Raw genomic sequence first — 24,755 nt, 5'->3', positions numbered from 1 at the left:
CAGCCTCTGAGAGTAGAGAGAGTAACCACAGTGGCCACCGTGTGTGGCCGTCCTGAGGATCAGCTGGCTGAGCAGCGGGGGACACTGTAGGGTCTACACTCACAGCTTAGTGTGGGCTCTGGAAGGAGCAGCTGGGGCACACAGGCTGAAGACTTGCCTTTGCCCTGGCTTCAAGGCGTGGCATACAATTGTGTAAACTGAGGCAGTGATGCTGAGATTCTGAGAGGGTCTGCCATCGCTCCAGCCAGGTAGACACTGGGGTAGAGAGCTAGGAAGAGGTGCCAAGGATGAGAGGCTGCATTTGACAAGCAGGTCCCAGGAGAAAACTTTCCTTTGAAACTATCAAGACATGGGAAAGAACACACAGAGACATACAGACACATATACATACATATGTAGAAACATACATACGCACATATGCATACACACATACAGACACATATACATACATACACAAATACATACCTATACACACAGAGACATATATGCACACATATATGCATAACACATATACAGACATATACATACATACAAAAATATATACATATACACAAAGACACATACATATACACATGCCTACAGATAGACATAGATACACACATAGACAAATACATATATATACACATACAGATTTACATATGCAAATACACACACACATACATATGAACACACCAGACTTCAGGACTTGATGCCATTCTGGATATTAGAAAGCATCACTAAACTTTGCCTCATAAAATAACAATTGCCTGGAAGATCAGCAGAAGCTTCCTCTAGTCCCTATGGTCTGAGGAAGAGACCCCTCACTTACATGGTCATGAAATCGGAAAATGGTGTCTCTACCTCAAGCTACCCATCACCGGGGCAACCAAATGGCTTTTTCTCTTCATTCTCACATGTCTTTCTAAATTTAAAAGGATAATAAATTCCTGGAAAAGTGCAGGAGAGAGGGTACCAGAAGTGCATTGCCTTCTGGGAAGTGAGATTTTTCATGGTCAGAAAAGAAGCAGCCTTTCAGGAGTGCATGATGGGAACTTAACATCCTATGTTGATCCAGAGTGATAGAAAATTAGATATGGAGGGCAGACAATGATATCACCTTGCTACTGTAGACAGCATAAGATGAGCACCAATTAGACACCAAAAACTGTGGAAAGCATGGCCTTGCTTTAGGGTGGACACCAAAAAAACCCTCTGGAGAAGTATTTCAGAAAGAGCCAGAGGAAGCAGAGAGGAGTCTAGTCTGAAAATGATTGCTACAGGGTAAAGAAGAAATTTTCAGAATGCCTCTTGCCATCCACAGTCAAACTCAAAATACTCGAGAATTCTCATACCCAGCACAATCTCCCGGAAATAGAAAGCCTGAGGTGAGAGTGGGAGACAAAGGAATATGACCATAAAAACACTGATAGGAAACTAGAAATATCAATAACACAATAAAAATGTGTTGGTCAATAAAGCTTCAAGCCGAGGTCCAGGGTGGCCAGCATGAGGCCGTATAGCCTGTCTGTCACACAGCCAGAGAGCTGCAGAGTCTGACAGTATTTCTGAACTACTAAGACAAATCGGGAAGTCAGATAATGCCAAACATTGGCTGGGTTGTGTAGATGAGACCCTATGCCCTCCTGGGAGGACTGTGGATGATACAGCCATATTACCAGAAAACATCAAAAGTTAATATGCACAGACACTGAATTAAGACCATGCAATGAGCCCATCAGCACTTGGGAGGCTGGGGTGAGAGGATTGGGAATTCAAGTCTAGTTTTACCCTGTCTCACAAACAAACAAAATACAGATAGAATAAAATGAAATGTTCTACCACTCAGATGACAAGGACCAAGAATTGAAATCACAAGAGAAAACAGAACAGGTAAGGATTCAGAGAATATAAAAACAGGTGCAGAGGACCAGGTATCCAGAGGAGAGATAAGGATGTAGGTGATTATTATATAAGAGGCAAACATGTGGCATATATTATATATACACACATATAACATACATAATATAATGCACAAAACCCCAGTATATAAATAATAAATATATTATAGTATATACAATGTAAAGTATTTAAAATACAATGTATTTTCCTATATTTACATGTTTTGAGTTGGAAGACTTGAATGTATAAATTGAAGTGTTTCTTATATCCCAGACAAAACTGAGAATGCCACACCCAGGTGTATGCTGGCAAGTTTTTTAAACTCCAAGAACAAAGAAAAACAATCTTTCAGGCACACGGGCAAAGAAAACCAGGTACCTACAAATGAAGAGTGATCAGGTTTGCCCCAGGTTCCTGCTCTGCCTCATGCTGCACTTTCCAAAAGAAGTCATAGCCCGAGAATTTTATATTCAGCGGTTTAGCCTTATGTCAAGGCAGCAGAGGGCCAGACCAGCTAAGCAAGTTTACAGCCCCTTTCTTTCTTCGGGATATCAAAAGGTGTTCCTTCAGGCTGACACGTGGAGCAAGATAAATTCATACAACCAGAACAGCATTGAAAACAAAGCTATGCTCTGAAGGGAGCCATGGGAAACAAACAGAGAGCAAGAGAGCCAATGAGGCAAGAAATGTGAGATCAAGTGCTTATTGCAGTAATAAGTATATATGTTTAAGCATCTAGCCATGCGGTGCTTCCCAGAAGCATCTGTCTATCTATCTAATCTATCTATCTATCATCTGTCTCTATCTATCTATCATCTCTATCTACCTATCTCTATCTCTAATAATCTCGATAGAGTATAAATACGAGGCTCAAAGCTATGATAGGCAAATATGAGCAATAAGTTAATAAGGGCAATGCTATAACTATCAAGCAAGATACATCCCAAGAAGCAGTAAATGACAGAGGTTTATTTTGCCTTCATAAATATTTCAGTTCTTGGTGCAGTCTGTGAATATCTATTAAGTACCTGCTGTTCACACTAGGCAAGGATATGCATGGCTGAAAAATAAAGATACAATTGTGATGAACATTTACGCTCAAAACAACACAGAATGAAAGGCAACAAAAGCCAAACCTGTTGAAATGCTAGGAGGTGGTGGGAGACAATGGAAGGAACCTAACAAGCCTCTCAGCCTTGAAGATCAAGTAAACAAATGCACAAAGCATACAATAGTAACATAATTAGGTTGGTTGTATCTATTATGCATTAGGAGTCTAATAAAGAATTCCGTAGCTTACATCTAAAGATTGAATCATTTTCCCAGCCTCTGTAGAACTTTTACAAACGTTGATTCTATAAAAGGCCACCAAACCAGATTTCAACACATTCCCAAAGCAGGTACTGCATGGTCCAAATTCTCAAAACAATTGCAGTGAAACTAGATGAAACAAAACTATGAATTAAAATTTAAAATCCTCTCTTCAGTAAGTCTGCGGTTCGGGACTATCTGGAAACTTCCATCCCAGTCTGTTCAGAAACTAATTTGGTTGAGAGGAATAAGGCAGGAGGCCCAGAAGTTAGGGTGTTAATGCTGGAAGCCCCGGTATTGCCAGATGCTGGGCGAGGACTGGGAATCACCCAGCAGCAGATGGGCAGCATCAAGCCAAGAATAAGCACTGGTATTGCGAGTCCTTAAGACCTGAGTTCAAGTTCAGCTTCCATCTTTCCTTGACTTTGATGGATGTCTCAGACTGATTAGCAGTCTGTTTATTCAGGACCATGGTCCTGGGCCTATCGAGGGTTCTCAGCTCTCCCTGGGCATCTTCTTTCCCTGAACTGTTTTTTGTTTTTTTGTTTTTTTTAAAGATTTATCAGTGTGTTGCCAGCACATATGTGTGTGCACCATGTGTGGACAGCACATGTGGAGGTCAGAAGAGGCCATCAGATCTCTGGAACCAGAATTACAGATAGCTATGAGCTGCCATGTGGGTGCTGGGAATCCAATCCTAGGTCCTCTACAAGAGCAACAAGTGCTCTTAACTGCTGAGCTGTCTCTCCAGCAGCAACCTGCGCCCCCCTCAAAAAAAAAAAAAAAAAAAAACAGCAAGTTTTTAAATAGCTACCTCTTGGCCTCTCCGCCCAGAGAGTCTGATTGAGTTGATGTGAACCAAGTCGCTCAGTGCACGGCTAGGATACATAACCAAAAAGGTGATTTCTCATTTCTGAAATTCTGTGGTACTACGAGACACCTACAGCCTTCCCCTGGAAGCAAGTTCTAGGAGACTAAAGCCCATGAAACAGTAATGCAATCCAATCAAAGTATGTATTATCTCAAATGGTGCAGAAAATGCCAGCTCCAGTTAATATTTTGCACCCAACATGATTTAGACCTGGGGCATATATTGTACTCCAAGACCATTGTAAACACAATGGACCATTTATTCACTGAACAGTAACCACTGTAATTACCTACAGGGCAAACATATGAGGTTATTCGAGCAACAATTAATTGTGGGCCTGGAACTAATGGGACACTAACGGTAAAGCATCAACCAGAGCACAAATCAGAGATCACATCAGAGAACGTGTATTAGATAAGCATCTGAGGGATGCGGTGGGCATACACAATGTCCCAGGTCCTGAGGTAGTCACTCCCAGAATTCCCTAATAGCTTCTTAACTGGTAAAAGGAGGAGGCTTACCATAGGGTTCTAATTTTCAGAGAAAAGTTGTGAATATTATATTGGATAAGACTGGACACAGCTGCTGTTTCTTGTATTCCCTGTGGGACCCATGTGTCAATGTGTCACTTGCAAGCAGGTGTACAGACCTTGTTTGGATTGTTTGGCATTCTTTGTGAATCTGATAAGAGTCACAGAGTCTTGTTTTGTTTTTCCAGATAAAAGAATGCGTGTATCTGTATGTAGTGAAATACCCATGCAACTCTTCCCTGGGAACTCTTGGAAGGGTTCATGGGCAAGGGTTCCCTCTGTTCTCACTGCACAGTTCAGCCTCCATGTGTATACCTCCCAATACAGGGATCTCACTTCTTCTGATGCAAGGCTTTCCAGGGTGGGCAGCCCGAGGAGTTAAGAAGCTTCCGTGTGTCTAACTGGAATTCCACTCCATGTAGAGTCTTCCCTCTGGTCTTGAGTATCCCGACAATTTTAAAAATAGCCATACATCCTCTACTCTTATCAATCTTGGGGCATCTTTGAAGACTTAGTTAGGGTTCCTGTTGCTGTGAAGAGACACCAGGACTATGGCAACGCTTATAAAGGAAAACATTTAATTGGGGCTGGCTTAGAATTCAGAGGTTTAGTCCATTATCATCATGGAGGGAAGCATGGTGGCACACAGGCAGACATAGTGTGGAGAGGTAGCTGAGAGTTCCACATCTGGATCCTCAGGCCGCAGGAAGAGAGAGACACTGGGCCTGGCTTGAGCTTCTGAAACCTCACAGCCCACCCCCAGTGACACACCTGCTCTAACAAGACCACGCCTCCTAGCAGTCCCACTCCCTGGTGGCAAGCATTCAACTCTGTGAGCTATGGGGGCCGTTCCCATTCAACCACTGCAGAGACCTCAGCAGCTGGTTTCTCAGGTACTGTCTAACCCCACATGGAGTCCATTAGGTTCTCACGTGGTCAGCTACAACGGATAGAGTCCGTGGGGGCTGCAGCATGGATGTAGGACATCCAGGGGCCTTAGGAAGCAGCCATATACCCTCTAACCCAGACCAAGGAGAAAGACAGCTCTCCACTGCCTGCCCTGGAGCCCTGGGGAGCGTTGGTAAAAGTAGCAGGTAAAGACTTTACATCCACAGCTCAAGGGTCCTGGCTGTTGTTGCTTGGGGTGCTGACCTGGGGCTCAGGTATATCAGAATTAGTGCTGCTGTTGTGGCACACGAAGGTCCGGAGGAAGCTCTCAGCAGCAAGCTAGCTAGCTTCAGCCCTCCTTTCCGTGTCAAAGATTCAATGAAACAAAAAGAGGAAAAAAGAAGGAGCAGAGCAGCCATATAGGAATTCTTTCAGAACCCCAGAGTAGGAGCGACCTTTCTAAATATCATGCAAAATCTGACAAAGCAAATGGAATAAAGAGAACCTCAACCATGGGTCAAACATTTTTTTTCTTTAAAAATGTTTTAGTACATTTGTATGGGGGAGCACTTGTGAGTGTGTGTGAGTGTGTGAGTGTGTGTGGTGTGTGTGTGTGTGTGTGTGTGTGTGTGTGTGTGTGTGTGTAAGCCCACGCAGGAGCATGTATGTGGAAGCCTGAGTCTCTTCTACCGTGTGGTCCTAGGGATTGAACGTTGTCGAGCTTGGTGGCAAGCTCCTCTGCGCACTAAGCCATCCATCTCCCTGGCCCCCAAACCGTTTCTATGTGGTAAAAGACTATGAATGACGGCAGAACTGTTAATAACTGGAAAACCAGGGACCTCAATCTCTGCCTTAATGTAAAAGATCACTTTTTTACAGACAAGGAAGGGTAAGAGTAAAATTGGAAAAGGGACAAAGGATAAGAGTCATTTCCGTCCAGAGAGGAACTACAGATTGCTCTCCGACCTTGGGGGAGACTTGGCCTCGGTCCCCGGGAGATAAATGCAAATGAGAAGTGCAGCCAGATGCTGTTTTCCCACCATCTCACTGCAAGGATCAAAAAGGTCGAAGCTACCTTCTGTGGATGAGGCTGGGGGAAGAAGAGCAGAGATCAGAGGGAGTGTTAGGAAGTGGTGACATTTAAGCTGGACAGATAATTAAAATCCAATTTAACAACTTACTGGCACTTAAAAGAGAACGAAAAAATAATAAAGGGAAGGGTGGACAGATCTGACTACCGGGTGTAAATTAAAATACCATGTGTAAGGACAAACAACACGAGGTTTCGCGACAGCCATGATCGGCCACGTTTGAAGGCTATGCGTTTTCAACGTCTTTAAATGCAACTAAAAAGCACCAGAGTCCCACTCAGTGATGAAGGCATGCAAAAGCACTTACTAAAATAGGACCCACTCCTTGGGAGCCACCCATGGAAAAGGCTCAACAGTATATATAACCACGAATGTAACAGGATCCCATTTCTGTGGTGGCTCATTATAAAATTACATAGGAAAACGGTGTGCATTCCCTGTTGACAAAATGTGGTGAGACCGGACCTTGAATTATCTCTGACTTGCAGATATACAAAGTGGGTAGAATATTTCAGGTTATTTAAATATGAAGATATTAAAGATTTGCAGCATTTATTTATTTAATTTATTTATTTATTTATTTATTTTTTGAAGCAGAATCTTGTGGAGCCCAAGCTGGCCTCAGAGTAGCAGAGGATAATCTTGAATTTCTGATCCTCTACCCACTGAGTGCTGGGATTATGCACCCCTGGGGAGGGAAGCCATGGCTTCATGCATGCTAGTCAAGCATTCTACCAACCACGCCACTTGTCCAGGTCTGTACCTGAAAACATCCAGGCTGTCTTATGGAAAAACCCTGAAATGGAGGGTGAAATGCTCTGCACCAAGATGCCATGTACAATGTGGCAAACAGTAGGGCAAATGAAACAGTGTTAGTGTCCCTAAATTAAAGATGTCTCAAAAAAAAAACTAGCCTGTTCACATGCTAGACAAGGATGCCAATAATAAAACGCTGCAAAGAGTTTCAGGCTGGAAGTTTCCTTGCTAAATGGGGAAACAGTTCATTTGTGTAAAGAGAATGGTCTAACAAAAGGAAAACAAACAAACAACAACAAAAAAAAAAAAACACTGTTTGCAAAGAAAGTTCTGGAATGGAACAGATCACGGTATTAATGGTTCCATTTCTCTGGGGAAGTGTAGCTTGCTGGTCCAGCTAACCCCCTTCTCCTTAGCTAACACTCTTTTTATCTTCTCTTCAAGATTGCTCTTCCAGAGGACCAGAGTTTAGTTTCCAGCTCACATCTGCCTGTAACTTGAGCTCCGGGGTATCTGTCGCCCTCTTCTGGCATCCTCTGGCACCTGCACTCACGTACACACCTATACAAAGACTCACGCAATGCATATAACTAAATGAAACCTCTGTCCCAAGTGAGAAATGCCCTCCAGGAAGGACTGGGTGCAAGGCCCCAATTTAAAAAAGTGTCCTCTCTCGTTTTCTCAGCTTTCCTTCGCCGCCACCACGCCTGTCCTTGCGGATAAGAAGAAGTACCCATATTTCTTCCGGACGGTGCCCTCTGACAACGCGGTGAACCCGGCCATCCTGAAGCTGCTGAAGCACTTCCGGTGGCGGCGCGTGGGCACACTCACGCAGGACGTGCAGCGCTTCTCCGAGGTACTCCTGGCTCACATTTTGAGAGGCTTTCACGATGACACTTCCCTACATATGCGTCATTGTGTCTAGCTCCAGTAACCTACCTGTCCCTCCTCCCCTCACCTTCCTCTCCCTAACTGTCCCCTTAGTCTGTCTCACACCACCATCCTCTCTTGTCCTGCCCTTTCTCTGCTCCCTTTACTCTTGACTCCCGTTCCGACTTCCTCTCCCACATCCCTTTTGGTTTAGAATCCAGCCTTCTAGAACTCATCTCAGCACACACATTTAAACCCAAATGACTTCATACCACAGATGAATAATTTCGCTTTTCATTTGCTCTGCAGTGGGTCCCAGAGACCTTGATTGAACTCCTGTTTAATAGGGTGGTGTGTGCACTCAGACGGGTGCATTGTAGCTCATGGAACCAGAGCGCTGGGGGTGTTCACAGCCTTGTACCTCACAGCCTCCACCTCAGGCCTGTGTGTGCATGTTGACAATGTTTTTCTAAAAGTGAAGTTATAGGCTATTAAAACTGGCCGGAACTGACTTCCAGGACGTCAGGTCCACTTTCAGGATGCTTGAAGATTCCCATATATGCACCTCCTCATCAGCAGTGGGTGATGGCCCTCAGTGCAGCGTGGTGGTCTGTCCCTTTCTCTTTCCCTCATTTCCTCTGCCTCCTAGTCTCCTGATCAAGTCATCCAGGGAGACTTAGAAGCCCCAGAGAGGCACCCTGTGGGCCACAGGTCACAGAGGGTTACACACGAGAGTCCTGTGAGCAGGCAAACCTCCACATGAGCTGTATCCTGGGCTCTAGCAGGGCTTGAAAGGGCCAGGGCTGGGAGTCACAAGCTTGGATTCAGCAGATTCCACAAATCCCTTTCCAAAGCTCTGTCCCCATTCATCAGCCATTTGATGGTTGCCTATGAGAACCTGGAAAGGCCCCCTCACAGCTCTGAGCTGTAGTTCCATCCCCGCCCCCCGCACCAGCAAAAGAAGGACAACCCCCACGCTAGATGCCTCCCTGTGTGTGTGTGAACTGGCACTGTGAACTGTAAAGCCCGCCACAGAAAGGAGTTGGAAGTGCTTGGGAATGGAAGTGTTGGGCGGTGATCCCAGCCAGGCGTGCGTTCCCAGGCAAACCCCTCAGTGAGGACCAAAGGGACCTTGACCTCCAGTGGGAACCACTCACTGCCAAACCCTGAAGAGGCTGTTGCTGGCAGAGTCCTTTGTGGAACTGTGACAGAGCTCTCAGTGAGTGAGAAGCCCTGCGGCGATTCAGGGGTGCCTGCTCAAAAAGCATCTTTGGCTGTGAGAGCCTAAAAAGTCCTTAGAGATGCCTCCCCCAATCTCTTTATTTTGTAGAAGGGGAACTGAGGCCCTCAGCAGGGAAGGCCAATGTTCAAAGTTTCAAAGTATCTCCAAAGTCACAAAAGATTGTTCAAAGACAAACGGGGACCGGAGGCGGGAGGGTAGCTCAGTTGGGTACAGTGCTTGCCTAGCATTCATGGAGCCCTGGATTCCACCCCCAGAACCACATAGACTGGGTAATACACACCTGTAATCCCAGCACCAGGAAGGCAGAGACAGCACCACCAGACATTTAAAGTCATCCCCTGCTACACAGCAAAATCAAGGTTTGCCTGGGGTGTGTGAGACCCGTTTTAAAAAGGAAAAAAGGAAGGGAGGGAGGAAGGGAGGGAGGGAGGAGGGAGGGAGGGAGGAAGGAAGGAAGGAAGGAAGGAAGGAGAAAAGGACTGAATTACAAAATCCTGACCCCTAGTTCAGATATCATTTCCTTTGCAGCCATAACTTCCTGGAGTTGTGTGGGAACTGCTGGTAGAGAGCCCCTGAGATCTAAAACTCACGGAGCTTGGTCAAAAGAGTGCAAAAGATCAGCCTGGCTGTCCCATTGAGAGCTTTGAGGATCTCTACGCTCTCTCCCAGCCAAGCTGCCTTCCAATGCCATCAGCACACCATTGGCTCTTCCGCCTCCCTCCTAAGGAGCCCGCCCTGTAGGGGAGGTGATGGTTCCCATATTGCAGATGAGGAACCGGAGACTGGCAGAGGGCAGATGGCTTTGCCTGGTGTTCCAGCTGCTGGTCAATGTTTTTTCTCTGACACTGTCCTCCCTAGTGACACTGTCCTCCATGAGATCAGGTACTGGCTGTTTGGTGCAATATCCCTGGCCCCACACAGCTGTGTCAGGGCTGTCTGCTGGGGTCTTGGCATCTCGGTGGGAAGACTCCTTTCCAGAGCACAGGATGTAGCTCAGTGACATGGCCGCCAAGGACCCTTCTTGATTAAAACTCTCAGCCCAGCTGACTCCTCTCTGCCTCAGAACCTTGGCATCCTCACCAGGCGTCAGGGCTCCACCACTGGAGTGCAGCTGCTGGACCCTGGCCAGGGGCTAACAGCTTCTCGGGAGTGCAGAGGAAAGTGGATTCCTTTTACAGACCCAGGCAATTGGCAGTGTCAACCACTTCTGTTCCAGATAGGTGCACTGGAAGGAAGGGACCTAAGGAGAAAGTCAGTCTGAGGTTGGAGGGGTGGGCATAATCCCAGAATTTATTACTGTGGTACTGGTACTATGAGCTAAGTAGAGTCTGAGGGCCATCCCAAGCCCATAGTTCATATTGTGTGACAATACATCTGGGGAGATATGAACAAAGATCCACTTACCCCAGATAGGAAACCAATGACAGAGTGAGGACACCACCAGAGCCCAGTTGGTGGATGGATGAGTGTACTTGGATTACTTGTAAGGTTATAGTAGGAGAGGGGTTACCTACAGGAGTAGAAATACTCAAAGGCAGCTGCAATCACCAAAGTCTACCACAGCATGGATGACGGCTCACGAAGGCTGGAAACCTGGAGCACACTGCAGCTTAACAGGTCAGAGTGTCTTCTCTAGGCAGCTCGGTTGGCCTGAGCCTCTTCTAGCCAGGTCTGCTGGTCATCACTCAGCTGTCCGTGCTTCCTATATAAGCCTGGGGAGGGAGGAGTCTAGTGAGTCTGTTCAATTTTAGGGACTTCCTAAAGCCTTTGAGTTGTTTGCTTTCTGATCTTAAAGAGCTTCCACGTAGGATGAAATGTTCTACCTCCCCTGAGGATATCCTGCATCTTAAGGAGCTTTCCTCCAAGATGGAATGTTTTATCTCAGAGGAAATAGCTACACAACAGTCCCCATGAGTCAAGGCTGGTGCTTAATGGCCCCCAGGCAGCCCTGGATCTGGCTCAGAGAGGTGAATCTCTAGGTCCAGCTTTACAGGCTGCAAGTCCTCAGGCAATGCCCTTCTGAGCTGACTCTCAAGTGTGTCAGATCTAGAAACGCAGCTGAGACAACAAAGGATTTGGGGCTAGAAAGACTTAAGTGTGCTGCAGCCATGCCCTCTCTAGATTAGAAACTGTAAAGCCAGAAGAGAAATGACTCAATGCCAGGCAGACTCATGTGTAAGCCTGGCTTTGTGGACAACACTGCGCTCCACAGGCTTGCTTCAACTTACAGAGGTGGGTTCCCTGTAAGAGCAGATGGGGCTCTGGGAGACAGGTACAGACGCCAAATGAAACGGAAAGACCCCTCCCCCCCATACAGGTGGTGCTCATCCAGTGGTCATTCGCTGTCCCAGGAATTCAGGAGGCAAGCTCTGGGAACATGTGTCTATTCACTCAAAGAATGACAATGTGGCCACACTGTGTTCCAGACCCCATGCTCATGGGCGTAGCCTCAGGGTTCTCAGCTGCGGGGCTTCCTGAGCTGGCTTCTTAGTTCTTGCTGCTCATTGCAATCATCAAGGGAATTTCTCTCTCTCTCTCTCTCTCTCTCTCTCTCTCTCTCTCTCTCTCTCTCTCTCCTCCCCTCCCCTCCCCCCACACATGTGTATTCATGTGTATGTATGTGCACATGTGTACACTCACAAGCCAGAGGTCAATATCAGGTGTCTCCCTCAATCACTCTTGTGTTTTGAGGCAGGGTCTCTCACTGAACCCGGAGCTTACAGATTCAGCTGGGTTGGCTGGCAGCCAGCCCGGGGATCGACTTGTCTCCGTCTCCCTGCACCCGATGTTCGGCATGGGTGCTGAGATCTGAACCCAGGTCCTCATGCTTGCCCAGGAAGTGCTTGGCTGACTTAGCCACCTTCCCACCCCTGTTTTGTTTTGTTTGGTGGGTTGGGCTGGCTTTTGGACATAGGGTCTCTCTGTGCAGCTTTGGCCTCTGTCCTCCAAATGCTGGGATCATTGGAGCACTTCTTTAAAGCCAGCCTAAAATTTAGATCCCCTAAATTGGAAAGTCCAACTTGGCAGCTTTGTTGAGCTGTAACTTTCCAGGGAGACAGCCGCCCTGGCTAGCGTGTGTCAGTTACTTTAACAAACTTACACGGTTCTGTGCCTGTCCCTCCAAGCTCTCATTGGTGCCCCTCTGGAATTAGCCCCACCCCCAGCCTCTCGTGACTGCTAAGGCAACCTCTCCACATGACACAAATGACCAGCGAAGCTACCTCAGACAAATCACTCACCCTGTCTGGGTCTGTCTCCTTCTGTGAGGCAAATGAGCTGGAGCGGTTGACTGGGAAGTGCCTCTAGCTCAGAGTGTTTAACTGGGTGAAGGGACGTCCGTGGACCCTGATGCTGCCATTCCCGGGGACACAGCCATGAAACAGCCTTCATGGGCCACGCTTCATTTTGTTTGTTTGTTTTCGTAAAGGTTCTATTGTTTTGCAGCAGTTTTTACGTTCTCGGCAAAACAGAAAGTAACATACGAAGTTGACCGCCTGTGTGTCTCCACCCCACACACTTGCACAGCCCCCACCTCATCCACTGCCCCCTCCACAGAGTGACTTTACTATACCTGATGATCTGACCCTGACTCATCTTCACCCAAAGCCCAGAGACTATTAGAGTGGAACCCAGCGATGCACATTCTGTGTTTGGGCAAAGCTGCATCAGCATACAGCTTTGGTTCTAACATCACATGAGTCTCGTTTTCCTGACAGTGCTGGGCACTGAATCCAGGGTCTTGTTCATGCTAAGCAAGCGCATAAAATACTGTCACTGCTTTAGAATATTATGTCACTGTCTTGGCATGCAATCAATTCCCCGATATCTTCTCGTGGTTTGGTAGCCACTTTCCGTCTAGTACTAATATTCCATTGACTGGCTATGCCACAGTTTACCCACTCCTTACTGAAGGATATCTTGGTTGCTTCCAAGTTTGGGCAATTAAGAGTAATTCAGCCATAAACACCATATGTAGATTCTTTTTATGTGGACATAATGTTTTCAGCACCGTTGAGTAAAGACCAAGGAGTTGACTGCGGGATCACACGGTAGGATTGTGTTTAGTTTTATGGGAACCTGCCTTCCAGGGTGACTGTGGCCCTGTGCATTTCTGCAGCAGCAAGTGGCATTGCTGTGACCCACCTCCTCACTGGTGATTGGTAGTGCCAGTGCTCTGGGTTGCCCGTTCTCAGAGGTGTGCAGTGGCATCTCACCATTTTAGCCGGTGACGTAGGATGTAGAGCAGCTCCTTGCCTCTGTGTTCTCCATCTTGGTTTGGGGATGTGGCTGTAGTGACAGTCTTCTCTCTCTTAGGAGTATTTGGGGTGAGTAAGTACATTAGGAGAGCTCCCGTGTGAGGAAAGGCGCCTTGCTAGGCAAGTGCATCATGCAAGGGGAATCCATTGTTTTCAACATCTTCTGGAATCCAGTTTCTCATCTAGGGCTGGGTCCTCTGTCAACACAACACGATTCGCAGCAAACAGGCTCCAAGACTTCCTGCCTGGTCCTTGGTGATCTGAAAGGTTCTGGGGGTGACCTTTTCACAACAAAGATCCCCTTCAAGTGGTGGGACCCACCATAGCCCTTGATCTGCCCATGATCAGAATGTAGCCATCTGTGGAGTTTCCTCTTCAAAGCCCCTGCCCTTTTGGGCCCTCCTGAGCCTTTTGGAACCCTCCCCAGGGCCAAGTGGCCATCTGCTCCATCACAGGGGTGGTGAGCCCCTCTGAAGTGCTGCTTGCTCTTTTGGAGAGAGCATCCTGGAACAAAGCCTGCAGCAGAAGACAGAAGGACCCCATGCACCGAAGCCACAGGCCACCTTTGTGAGAGTCTCAACCCTTCCCTTCTCTTTAAGCAGGAATTGGACCCATAGCATGGGTAGCATAGCCCAAAAGACCCTCTGAGGGCAGAAGCACTCTCCCCCATCTGTCCACGTCCCCTCTCCTGTGAAATCTGTATCCTCAGACCTCTGAGATCATTTCTCCCTGTATGGGCTCTTAGCATGATGCAGAATAAGATACTTCCTGTCCACCTCATAGCCCCCTTACCACTGGCCACTTCATCTCTATGGCCCATTCCTGTGTGTGCTCCCTGTCTTGTGTAGGTTCATTAAGGGCTCCCATGAAGGATTTCTGTTTAGTAAGTCATATCTGGAGGAGCTAACACTTCCTTCTTCTGGTACCTGCACTGGGAATAGTGAGGTGAGGATGGGATACAGAGAAATGCCAGCACCATCCTTCATGTATGTACCAACCCTGCCTCCTGCCCAAGCCACCGGGGACATTGAAAAGATGGGAGGACCAGTAGCTCAGATTCCCACAGAACTCAACCAAGGCATGATGTCATTTGTTGATGGCTTTTGGGAATCTGACCTTGTTTGCTGATAGGAACCCTTCTAGACATCTTAGCGAAAATTCTGAGCCAGCCGCTGGAACCAGCAGCAACCTGGAGTTTGCCATGTGGTGCTTCTCGTTGATCTTTGAGAAACTACGTAGTGAGTACTGAGTGATTGACACTTGGATCCTCTACCTTCAGGATGGTGCAGTCCTATCCCCTACTGCAAAGATTCCCCCCAAGTGTGGTACCAGGATCAGAAGCATCAGTAGCATCGCTGGGCTTCACACCAGAACCACTGAGTCAGACACGAGGCACAGTGACAGATCTGAGCTAGTACTTGAGCAACACTGTATTGGAGAAGGTAGCGACCTTCAGATGACAACAGGCACAAAGTAAGCCAGGAGCACCGAGCACCTCTGATTTCTCTCCCTAACCCCACCCCCCACCCCTTAGTGGCTGGTCAGCACATCAGCAGACCTGCCAGCAGGAGACAGGAAGGGATGGGGAACGGGTCGGATTCTAGTCCAAATCACCTAGTGCCCTGCCCCTCACCCTAACTCTCAGCTGAAGAACTGACTGACACCTTTGATTGACTTGGCTGCAACCCAAGCATGCATTTACTCTGTTCCCCCAACTCTGGCTCTGGGTGGAACTAAGCCTGTGAGGCGGCTGCCAGGATCCACTCTATAGGCTGCCCATACCAGGGTGGCTGTTTGCCTCTTTGGCAATGCTGGAGGACAGAGCATGGTCTGAATCCAGGCTGTGACTTCTGCAACTTAATAGTGCTGTATTCATATTCCATATACTACAAAATGTGAAATTATTGCCAGCTCCTGGATGGCATTCCTGGATGTGGCTTAAGGTGGAACCCTCATGAAGAAGTGAGGCCGGTGGAGGGTGGAGGAAAGTACTGCTGGGAATGCACACACCTGGCAAAATGGTGATGGAGGTTTGGGAACCTAGAGTGACCAGAGACCTTCACTCTTGAGTGTGGGACAGGGGTCTGTCAATGGCTTTTCTTTGGAGCCTAACTTAGAGAAGATCTCCAGTAGGAGGGGCCTTTGGTTTTCATACTCTGCTATGACCCCACTGGGGCAGACCCTGGGCTCACGTGGCGTTTGTTCCTCTTGTAAATGTAATCCATGGATGTGACCCTCCACTAGGTTCTCTGTGACACCCTTCCCTGCACAGTGGGAGACCACTACAAACTGGGGAGAGCTGATGCCCCACAGAGTGTCCAGGGCCCAGTGCCTGTCACTTTGGTGGCAGTATGTATACCCTGCGACTTCTGGAAAGAAGGCAGAGCTCCATGCTGGATGCCTTGATCTGCCTCAGAGCACCTGCCCGGGAAGAGTTGGTGTGTGGCTGTCCTCCTCTCTCCATCCCAGGACTGGGAGAACATGGTTGACAGCCGTGGGGATGAAAGCCCCTGGGTCCGGCAGATGGTCCTCCCTGACACTCCACCAGGATCTCAAGGCCCTTTGCTCCAAACTGGAAAGAACTAGGTCCCACTAGTCCCTTCTCACAGAGGCCGGGGTAGCTGTGCGAGGGTCACTCAGCAAAGGTCCACACAGATACCAGAACACAGGGGTGATGGGAGGGGGTATGCCTTCTTTGAGCCAGTCTCTGGGCCGTCCTTACTGCCCTCAAAGCTCTCCCAGGGACACTTCCTGTGCCTCCTGCACCCCAGCAAGTTCCCAGGATGCCACTCTGGCCCTGGGAAGCAGCGACTCCATCAAGCTCTATGCAGAAGGAAGATGCCCTGCTCTGTCACCTATGGCCACTTTCTGAGTACCTACTGTGTGCAAGTGATTCCATTATGTCACCTAAAATGGTGACATGTTTTAGAATGCTCTTGCCAAAGTGTGACAGGCAAGACATATCAGGTATATATGGGATCTCCAGGCTACACCTGCCCCTTTGCAGAGGAGAGCCTAGGAGCCTTTGGCAAGCATCCTTGACTCTTTCTTACGCCCAGAGGCAAGCAGGTGGCTATGTGGGCCGAGCAGCCCATCTCTCGGGGACCTCCTCACAGACCTCTAGAACCCTTGCCATGGAATTTTGCATGCCATTTTATCATTCCCCAGTTCCCAAATCTTGGAGACCAGCACCCTCCTCCACACCTGCTCACACCGTACTCCCAGGACGTCTGATTTCTAACAGGCCTCTGGGCTGGAAAGCAGCATCTGTGTAGGTTCTGCACAGCTATTCTGGTACATTCTGACTGCGAGTTCTCCCCTAAGGTCCATCTGCCAGGCTTCAGGAGCATCAGGGCCACGTGAGAAAAGGAGTGGAGCGGGGATGGTGTGCAGAACCTAGAACCTTCGAGAAAGACTGAATAGTTTATTGGGAGATCCAGCTGCAAGGAAGCTAAGTCTCCTGTCAGCTAAAGGGAGCCACGGAACATTTTAAAAAGGGAGTGGGGTGGTCACAGTCCTGAGGGGCCACTGGGACAAGCAGACCCAAAGCCAGGAGATCAGCCAGAGGTCCCTGCCGTCATGAAGAAGAAAAGTTATAAAGCTGTGGTTACTGTTTGCATGTAAATGCCAAGTTTTCTTTTCTTTTTCTTTTAAAATATTGATTATTATTTTCTAGCTGTAATATTGAAAAATTCTTAAGGCAGGAACTTGGCAAAACAGCAGGGAAAAGAGGAAAATTAGAAATCAGTCATAACCCAATATGCTAGTCCATTTTTCTATTGCTATTGTAAAACACCGGCGACTGGGTATACACTATATAAAGTGAGAGTATATAAAGAGAAAATGTTTATCCAGCTCATCATTCTGGAGGTCCGGTGCCGTAGCAGTAACATCAGTTGGACTCTAGTCTAGCCTCACTGTGGACTCGAGGGTGTGAGAAGAAGGAAGGATGGGGTGAATCAACCCTCTCTTGGGGAAGCATCTCTTCCTTCTGAAAGGAACACCTTTAGCGACCTAGTTACTTCTGACCAGGCCACATGTCTTCAAGGTCCGCACCTCCCACGGCAGCCACACAGAGGACGAGTCTCCTACACACGGACCTCAGGAGGGTGAAGCCCACAAAGCCCCCTTAGGATCAGGCTCGGATCGTGATGAATTTCCTAACACGAAGAGGTCCACAGACATGAGTGCTGCCCCTGCCTGAGCATCCTCCCAGGACAGCAAGTGTCCCCACCCCCTGACTCAGCACTGGGAAAGCACTCTGGTGACCCTCGCTGCCTAGCTCTCGGGGGCGTGTCTCAGGTGCTTTTTCCTGGTTTTAGTCACTTGACTATCTGTCTCTTCTTCCCATGTCCCAGAAATTCTGCAAATACTCTGCCTGCTGATGACCTTCCAGAACTATTAGTTCTCTTTTTTCCTTCAAAACTTTTATTTGTCAATTCAAGATATTTTGGAATGAGGGAAGAGGCAGATCTGTGTCCTGTCACCTCCATCCAGTCTCTGTTAAAAAAAAAAAAAAAAAAAAAAATCCTGCTGTTGCACATGCTATCATTTCCTCAAGCGAGGCCCTGTTACAGAACACGGAGGTAACTGCCAGTTTTCACTGATTATACGCACAGATACAATGGACTCATATTGGAACTTCTGTCTGTGCATCTCTGATTATTTTCCAAGGATGGTTCCTAGAAATAGCACTCGTGAATTTTGAACCTTTTGTGTGTATTGCCAAATTGTCCTCCGAATAGATCACACCAATGAGTTCCAGCTCTGCGTCAAGTATTCTCTCATCCCTGGCAACGACTGTTTTAATTTGCATTTCTTTGATTACTATTGAGATCTTTCCTAAGGATCCTCTTGTCTCTAATTTTCCTTTTGTGAGTTTGGCGGCTCATGTGATTGGCACTTTTTTTTCTGACTGTCCTTCCCTGGCAGGTTTGTGAGCCTGTTTTATATGAGACTACCCAGCTCTTTGCCACGTTTGTGGTAGGTATTTGTTGATGTTTCATGTGTCCTTGAACCTTGGCTTTGATGTTACATGACACGTGGAGAATCTTGAGATTTTATGTAGCTAGATTTAGCCTGGCTGTGTTTCCCGCCTTTAATGCTGTGCTGAGCTCCCTCTTACAGGGGTTCTTGTGGCTACATCTCTGTTTTCTTCTAGTGCGTCTGTCACTGCATTTCAGCTTATCTGGAATTTCTGTAAAGGAAGTCTGAAACATCAAATCTTTCTCCGCCTGCTCCCAGACACTCAATTATTCTTTCATCATTTAATGGCTGTATCTATTCCAGACTGATTTAAATGCCTATGCTAAAGTTGACCTTTAGAAAATAACATACATTTCTATATGCTTTTGGCCAGTTTTGCGGGGCAAAAATGTAGCCCAAGCCACAGATGTGATTTTCAATTTTCTTGTGGCTACGTTTTAAAATGTTAAAATAAATAGGTAAAATTAACTTTAATAATGCATTTCCTTGGACGAAATATGTCCCAAATATTATCATTTCAGCACGTGTCACTAACCTCAGTGAGTGCCCAGGGACTCAGTGGCACCAAGTTGAGCTGCACCAGCTTCATCCTCTGTTCCTGCATTGAAACTTGTCCTGTTGCTCCAAGCACCCATGTGGACCTGGCACCCTGTGTTTTAAGGGGTGCTCGGTTATAACATAGCTAAAGCACAATCCTCCCTGTGTTGCTCACAAGCCTTATTCCCACCAAGTTGATTGTGGAAAGGCTCCCAGAATGCTTTGGTACTCCTGCCTGAATTCTGACCTCTCTGATTGCTCTGGTGAAAATGTGGTGACTCTGTGGCCCTTGGTGTACATTCATGAACATGGAGTGTGACTCGTTTGGTTCCTGGTGAAGTAGCCTCATTTTCTTTATGTAGGCCCTTTCCCTTGGCCATTGGGGTTATTTCTGTGTCCTGTGTTAAGGATTGATTTGGGGAATGACATCTACTTTACAGGATATTTTTAAAGCAGTTATCGCTGGCATATTGGAAAGCCATTGATCTCCACGCACCTCTTAGGACTAGGATATTGAACATATTGCTTCTGGAAATCTATCCTTTCTTAATTCCCTTGAGTTTTCTAGGCAGTCGGCAGCAACATCCATGTAAAGAATGAACCTGCTTCCTGTTTCCAGCATCACAGCATCCTTATCTTCTTGGTTTCTCACTGTGCCACCCTGCACGGCTGTTCAGAGCAAATGGGCAGGTTTCTAGCGGGTTTCAAGCAAGTGTCTAACTCTAGCTGAGCTCCCTAGGGGCTGGGTGACTTTGGGCACATCATTTAATTTTCCCATGTCTCTGAAAGCAGGGACATGCTCACATTACCTCAGGGTTGTGAGTATTAAAATAGCTAATATGCATAAGTACTCAAGGATTTGAACAGCACCCAAGGGTTCCCCACTGTCATTTGCTCTTGCTATTCGTCTTGTTGTGTTCACTAGGTTTTAGAGTGATGTCTTCAAATAATGATAATACTGAGTAATCCTGTCTCGTGCTTACAATCAATGAGAATGTCACTGGCAAGGTGTGATGCCAGTTGGGTATTCCTCACCATCTGAAGAGATGTTCTGCTCTCATTTGCTCTGTATAGGCATGTCGATCTTCAGTCTACAAAACGGTGGCTGCTTAGACTCTAAATTGGTAGCCATGTTGTCTTTTCTTCCATGTACAAGTGTGAGAAATCGTAGGCATTGGTCTTCTTGAATTCGTCTCATAATGCACTCACACAGCACATGTTTATAAAGTGCATCCAGTTCCAGTCACAGGAACACAGCAGAGAATGGACTGCTCCCTACCCACAGGGAATCTGCGTCCTTATGCAGGGAAACAGACAAGAAGAGAAGCTGGCCCGTGACTCTTATGTGAAATGACAGCGTGTGCCAAAGAGATTAGTCAGGCAGGGTCAGGGGTTCTGCTGGACGGTGCAGAGTGCGGTGAGGTGAGAAGAGCCTTCAGGATGCCTCCCGGTCAGCTTGTCAGGGATAGGAAAGCTCCAGAAGGAACAGCCGATGAGGGTGCTGGCATGAGGGATCTGGTGTGAAAAGAAGTACCATCAGAGGCGTTATGGCTAGGGCAGACAGAGGAGGAACATGGAGGGACTGTTCAGGTTCTGGGAGGAGATCTGTGAACCTTCTAAGAGCCTGGCTGCTGCTTTGAATCACCAGAGACTCTAACGGAGAGTGCTTTGGTTTTTTATTTACTTCGAAGAAAACAAATCAAAAATGGAAAACTATCCTAAAGTATCCAGTTAACTTTTCCATAGTACATACACAGGGATACAACCATTGTCTTATCTCATCTAGAACACGTCTTTGTCCCCAAAGACATTCCATATCCATGTCCATTAGCCTTCCTTCCCCCCATCCCGGCCCCTGAGAACAGGTACTCTTGTCTCAACGAATTTGCCTCTAATAGACTTGCTTATAAATGGAATCGTAAAATATATCGCCCATTGGGTTGAACTTATTTCACTTAGCATAATGTTCTCAAGATTCATCCATATAGCAACATGTATCACCACTTTGCTCTTTTTATGGCCAAATAGTATTCCATTATGAGGCCATAACACAATTTTTAATTCACTCATCAGGTGATATGTATTTTGGTTGTTTCTGCCTTGCTCTGCCATGAACAATGCTGCCATAAATGCTTGTGTGTACTCGTTTTTTGGGGGTGTACATATGCCCCTGATTCTTTTGCATGTGCACCCATCCAAGGGCTGGACCCACTGAGCCATATGGTAACACTGCGTTTACATAAACGTTTGGAGAAATGATTGAACCACTCTCTGGTTGCACCAACATCCAAGCCATCTTCACATTCCCACCAGTCACGTGTAAGGGTTCCAACTTCTCCAGGTTCTTATCAGCTCTTTTCCATTTAAAAAAATTATAGCCATCCTAGTGGATGACGAATGGGGCCTCATTGTGGGTTTGATGGGATTTCCCCTTGGATCTGTAAAGATGTTGAAAATCTTTGCATGTTCTTCTGGACCCTTGTGTATCCTCTTTTGAGATATACCTATTTGGATCTTTTGTTTAATTTTTAATCGGGTTATTTGTCTCTTTTGATATTGGGTTGTAAGAATTCTTCATATATCCTGGGTATTAGATCCATATCGGATACTCGTGCCTCCTGACTCAAAGCTTGAAATGGGGGACATCCTGTTGAACTTGAAGACTGAAATGTAAGAACTAGATAGAGCAGACAAAAAATGTGTTTAAACACACCTAACCCAGCGAGCTGTGGCTTAGCCTGCGCTGTCTTCCGTGTGCTCTGACACTTACACTAGCCTACACGTGTACAAAACGGTCTTCACAAAGGATAATTTAAAATAAATGTCAGGCTGGAGGTGTAGCTGAGTAAGTAGAGTGCTTGCCTAACATGCAGGAATCCCTGGGTTCAGGCCCCAGCACCACGTAAAACTGAGCCTAGCCAGGCATGCCGTGCACAGCCTTTAATCCCAGCACTTTCCAGGCAGAGGCAGGTGGAGTTCTGTGAGTTTAAGGCCAGCCTGGTCTACATTATGAGTTCCAGGACAGCCAAGGCTGTGGAAAGAGACCCTGTCCCAGAAACAAAACAAAGCAATCCCCAGCTGAGCGTGGCGGCTCAGCTGACCTGCCTGTAATTCTGGCACTGCCAAGATGGAGGCAGGAGGCTCAGAAGTTCATGGTCATCTTTGCTTATATAGCAAGTTCTGGGCTGCATTAAACCCTGCCTCAAAATCAACCAACCAATGAATTAGTTAGAAACAAAGTATTAAGCAGTTAATGCAATTTATTGAACGTATGTAACTGAAAAGCAACAGTAACATGGGCTGCTGTGGAGAACGGATTTTTCATGCTTAGGCATGTGTGGCTCGGTGGAACTGTGGCTCCATGCTCCTCAGAGTCAGGGAGAGTACCATCCCACATATCAGTAGCCTGAGAGGAAAATTTCAAAATTCACTTTTGCACCATTGAAAATTCAAACACCCAGAAACGGTCGTTCACAGGCTGAGGACTGTCCTGATAAGATCTGAAGTGTTTCCTTGCCTCCCGGGAATGTTTTTCACTTTCTTCATGAAGCCCTTTGTGAACACACTTTTATATTTGAAGTCAAAGGTGTCTTTTGAAGCCAGGTGGTGGTGGTGCACACCTTTAATCCCAGCACTGGGGGGGGGTGGGGCAGAGGCAAGAAGATCTCTGAGTTCAAGGCCAGCCTGGTCTGCCAAGTAAGTTCCAGGACAGCCAGGAATACACAGGAAAACCCTGCCCAGGGTGGGGTTGCGGGGAGGAATTTGCCTCAGTCCTCGGATTTAAGGAGCACTGTCTAGTCCGATGTCATTAAATTTTCTTTTAAGAGTTTTGTGGTTTTGGTTTTTGTTCCTACGATTAGGAACTCTGGTCACAGCCTTCTCTGAAATGAGCAGTGACTCCAGGGGCTGACCCAACACAAAATCTGAAAACGCCCACCGTCTGTGGCCCCTGCTTCCTGCTGTCACTTGGTGGCACTGGTCTGCCAGGTTACAGCTCTGATCCAGGTTCCCTGGGCACACTTCCCTGCACCTTCGGCCCCTCCTGTGACTCTAAAATCCTTCTTGGTCTCTTCCCCTTCCCTCCTCCCATTCTCCTCTCCTCCCCTTCTCCTCCCCTCCTCTCCTCCACCAGAAAGCCTGTCTCTTAGGCTTCTTCCATTTTCCCATCCCCCCCCCACCAGACTCCATGCATCTGCTTTATAAAACAGCCATCCTGATTGGTGGAAGCAAAGCAGGGGGCGGGGCAAAAGCTAAATTTTTGGTGAAGCGTAGTTATCTTGTGCTGTAAAGACCTTTTTTTTTTTTTGAGTCTTGTTTGTAGTCTGCCATTTTCTGTTTTATTTTCTTTTGTTATTAATATTTTCCCCTATGTTGTCATTCTTTGTATAATTGGATTTCCACACTTGTTCCACACTCTTACCTTGGTTGCTCTGAAATGCATTTACAGAGTTAAGTTTGTGTTTGATCATGGTTTTAGCCAATACTATACTTTCAGATAAATGCTGTTTCCTCACCATTACAATGAAGTATTTTTTGCAGCTTTGTTTACATTTAAAGTAATTGCTTCTACTTGTTTAATTTCCAATATAGAAATGCAGGGATGTCTGTGGCAAGCTCCAGAAGTTATGACCCCGTTGGCCCCCTGCCCCCATCATCTCTGATACTGGGTTTTTGTCCATTTTACTTCTTACATTATAGATATTCCTTGTCAACTGTAATCTGACATATTGATTTTATCTTGAAACTATGTGGCAGGAGCCATGATTTAACATTCAAATCCTCACTTAGCCAGCTACTGTCTACTGGCATGTCTAAACTGTTCTGCCTCTCCAGCACACGTGCATCTTTGATTAGGGGTTCGAATATACTATTGTATTATTTCTTGAGAACTTCATACATGCTTGTAATGTATTTTGATCATACCCAGCCCCTATTCTTACCCCAACTCCTCCCAGACCCACCCCAGCCCCTCTCAACTTCATGTTTTCTTTTTGTTGATGGTTTTTAAAAATAACTGATTCAGTCCCATTTGTGCTGCCCATATGAACTTAGGTACCACACCGTCCACTGGAGAGAAAGCACACAGATATCAGATATGCAGCCAAGATGATAAAACACACCAGAAAGTGGTCAGTGAAAGCAGACCCAATAGAAATCCAAGATTTTCTACCAGAGGCCACACCCTTAAAACAGATTTCCCCTGGCCCAGAAGCCATTCACTACCAATGGCTCCTCAGTTAGTTAGGGGTGGGGGCTCCTCAGTTAGGGGTGGGGGCTCCTCAGGCATGGGAGCTCCTTGTTAGGGGTAGGAGCTCCTGAACCCTTGCCCTCCCCATGCTGTGATGTTGGCTGAATTGATCTGTGCAGGTCTTGTGCAGGCGACCATAGCTGCTCTTAGCTCATGAGTGCAGTGGTCCTGTCATTGCCAAAGACACTGTTTTGGTCTGATCCCCCCAGCCCCTGGCTCTTACTGACCCGCCCCTTTCTCGATGGCCCCTAAGCCTTGGGAGGAGGAAGGGTGATGTAGATGTCTCATTT

At 46.9% G+C, this 24,755-nt stretch overlaps 1 protein-coding gene across 1 annotated transcript in view; it reads left to right on the top strand.

The window, feature by feature from the left end:
• Gabbr2 (gamma-aminobutyric acid type B receptor subunit 2) overlaps positions 1-24,755 on the top strand; it is a 352,425-nt gene that overhangs the window by 145,178 nt on the left and 182,492 nt on the right. The window contains 1 exon segment of the mRNA XM_028882779.2: positions 8,011-8,181. Within this exon segment, the coding sequence (XP_028738612.1) occupies positions 8,011-8,181 (171 nt within the window).

Source organism: Peromyscus leucopus, chromosome 2 (assembly GCF_004664715.2).
Source record: "Peromyscus leucopus breed LL Stock chromosome 2, UCI_PerLeu_2.1, whole genome shotgun sequence".
Taxonomy (NCBI): Eukaryota; Metazoa; Chordata; class Mammalia; order Rodentia; family Cricetidae; genus Peromyscus; species Peromyscus leucopus.
This window is presented reverse-complemented; position numbering and strand designations above follow the sequence as displayed.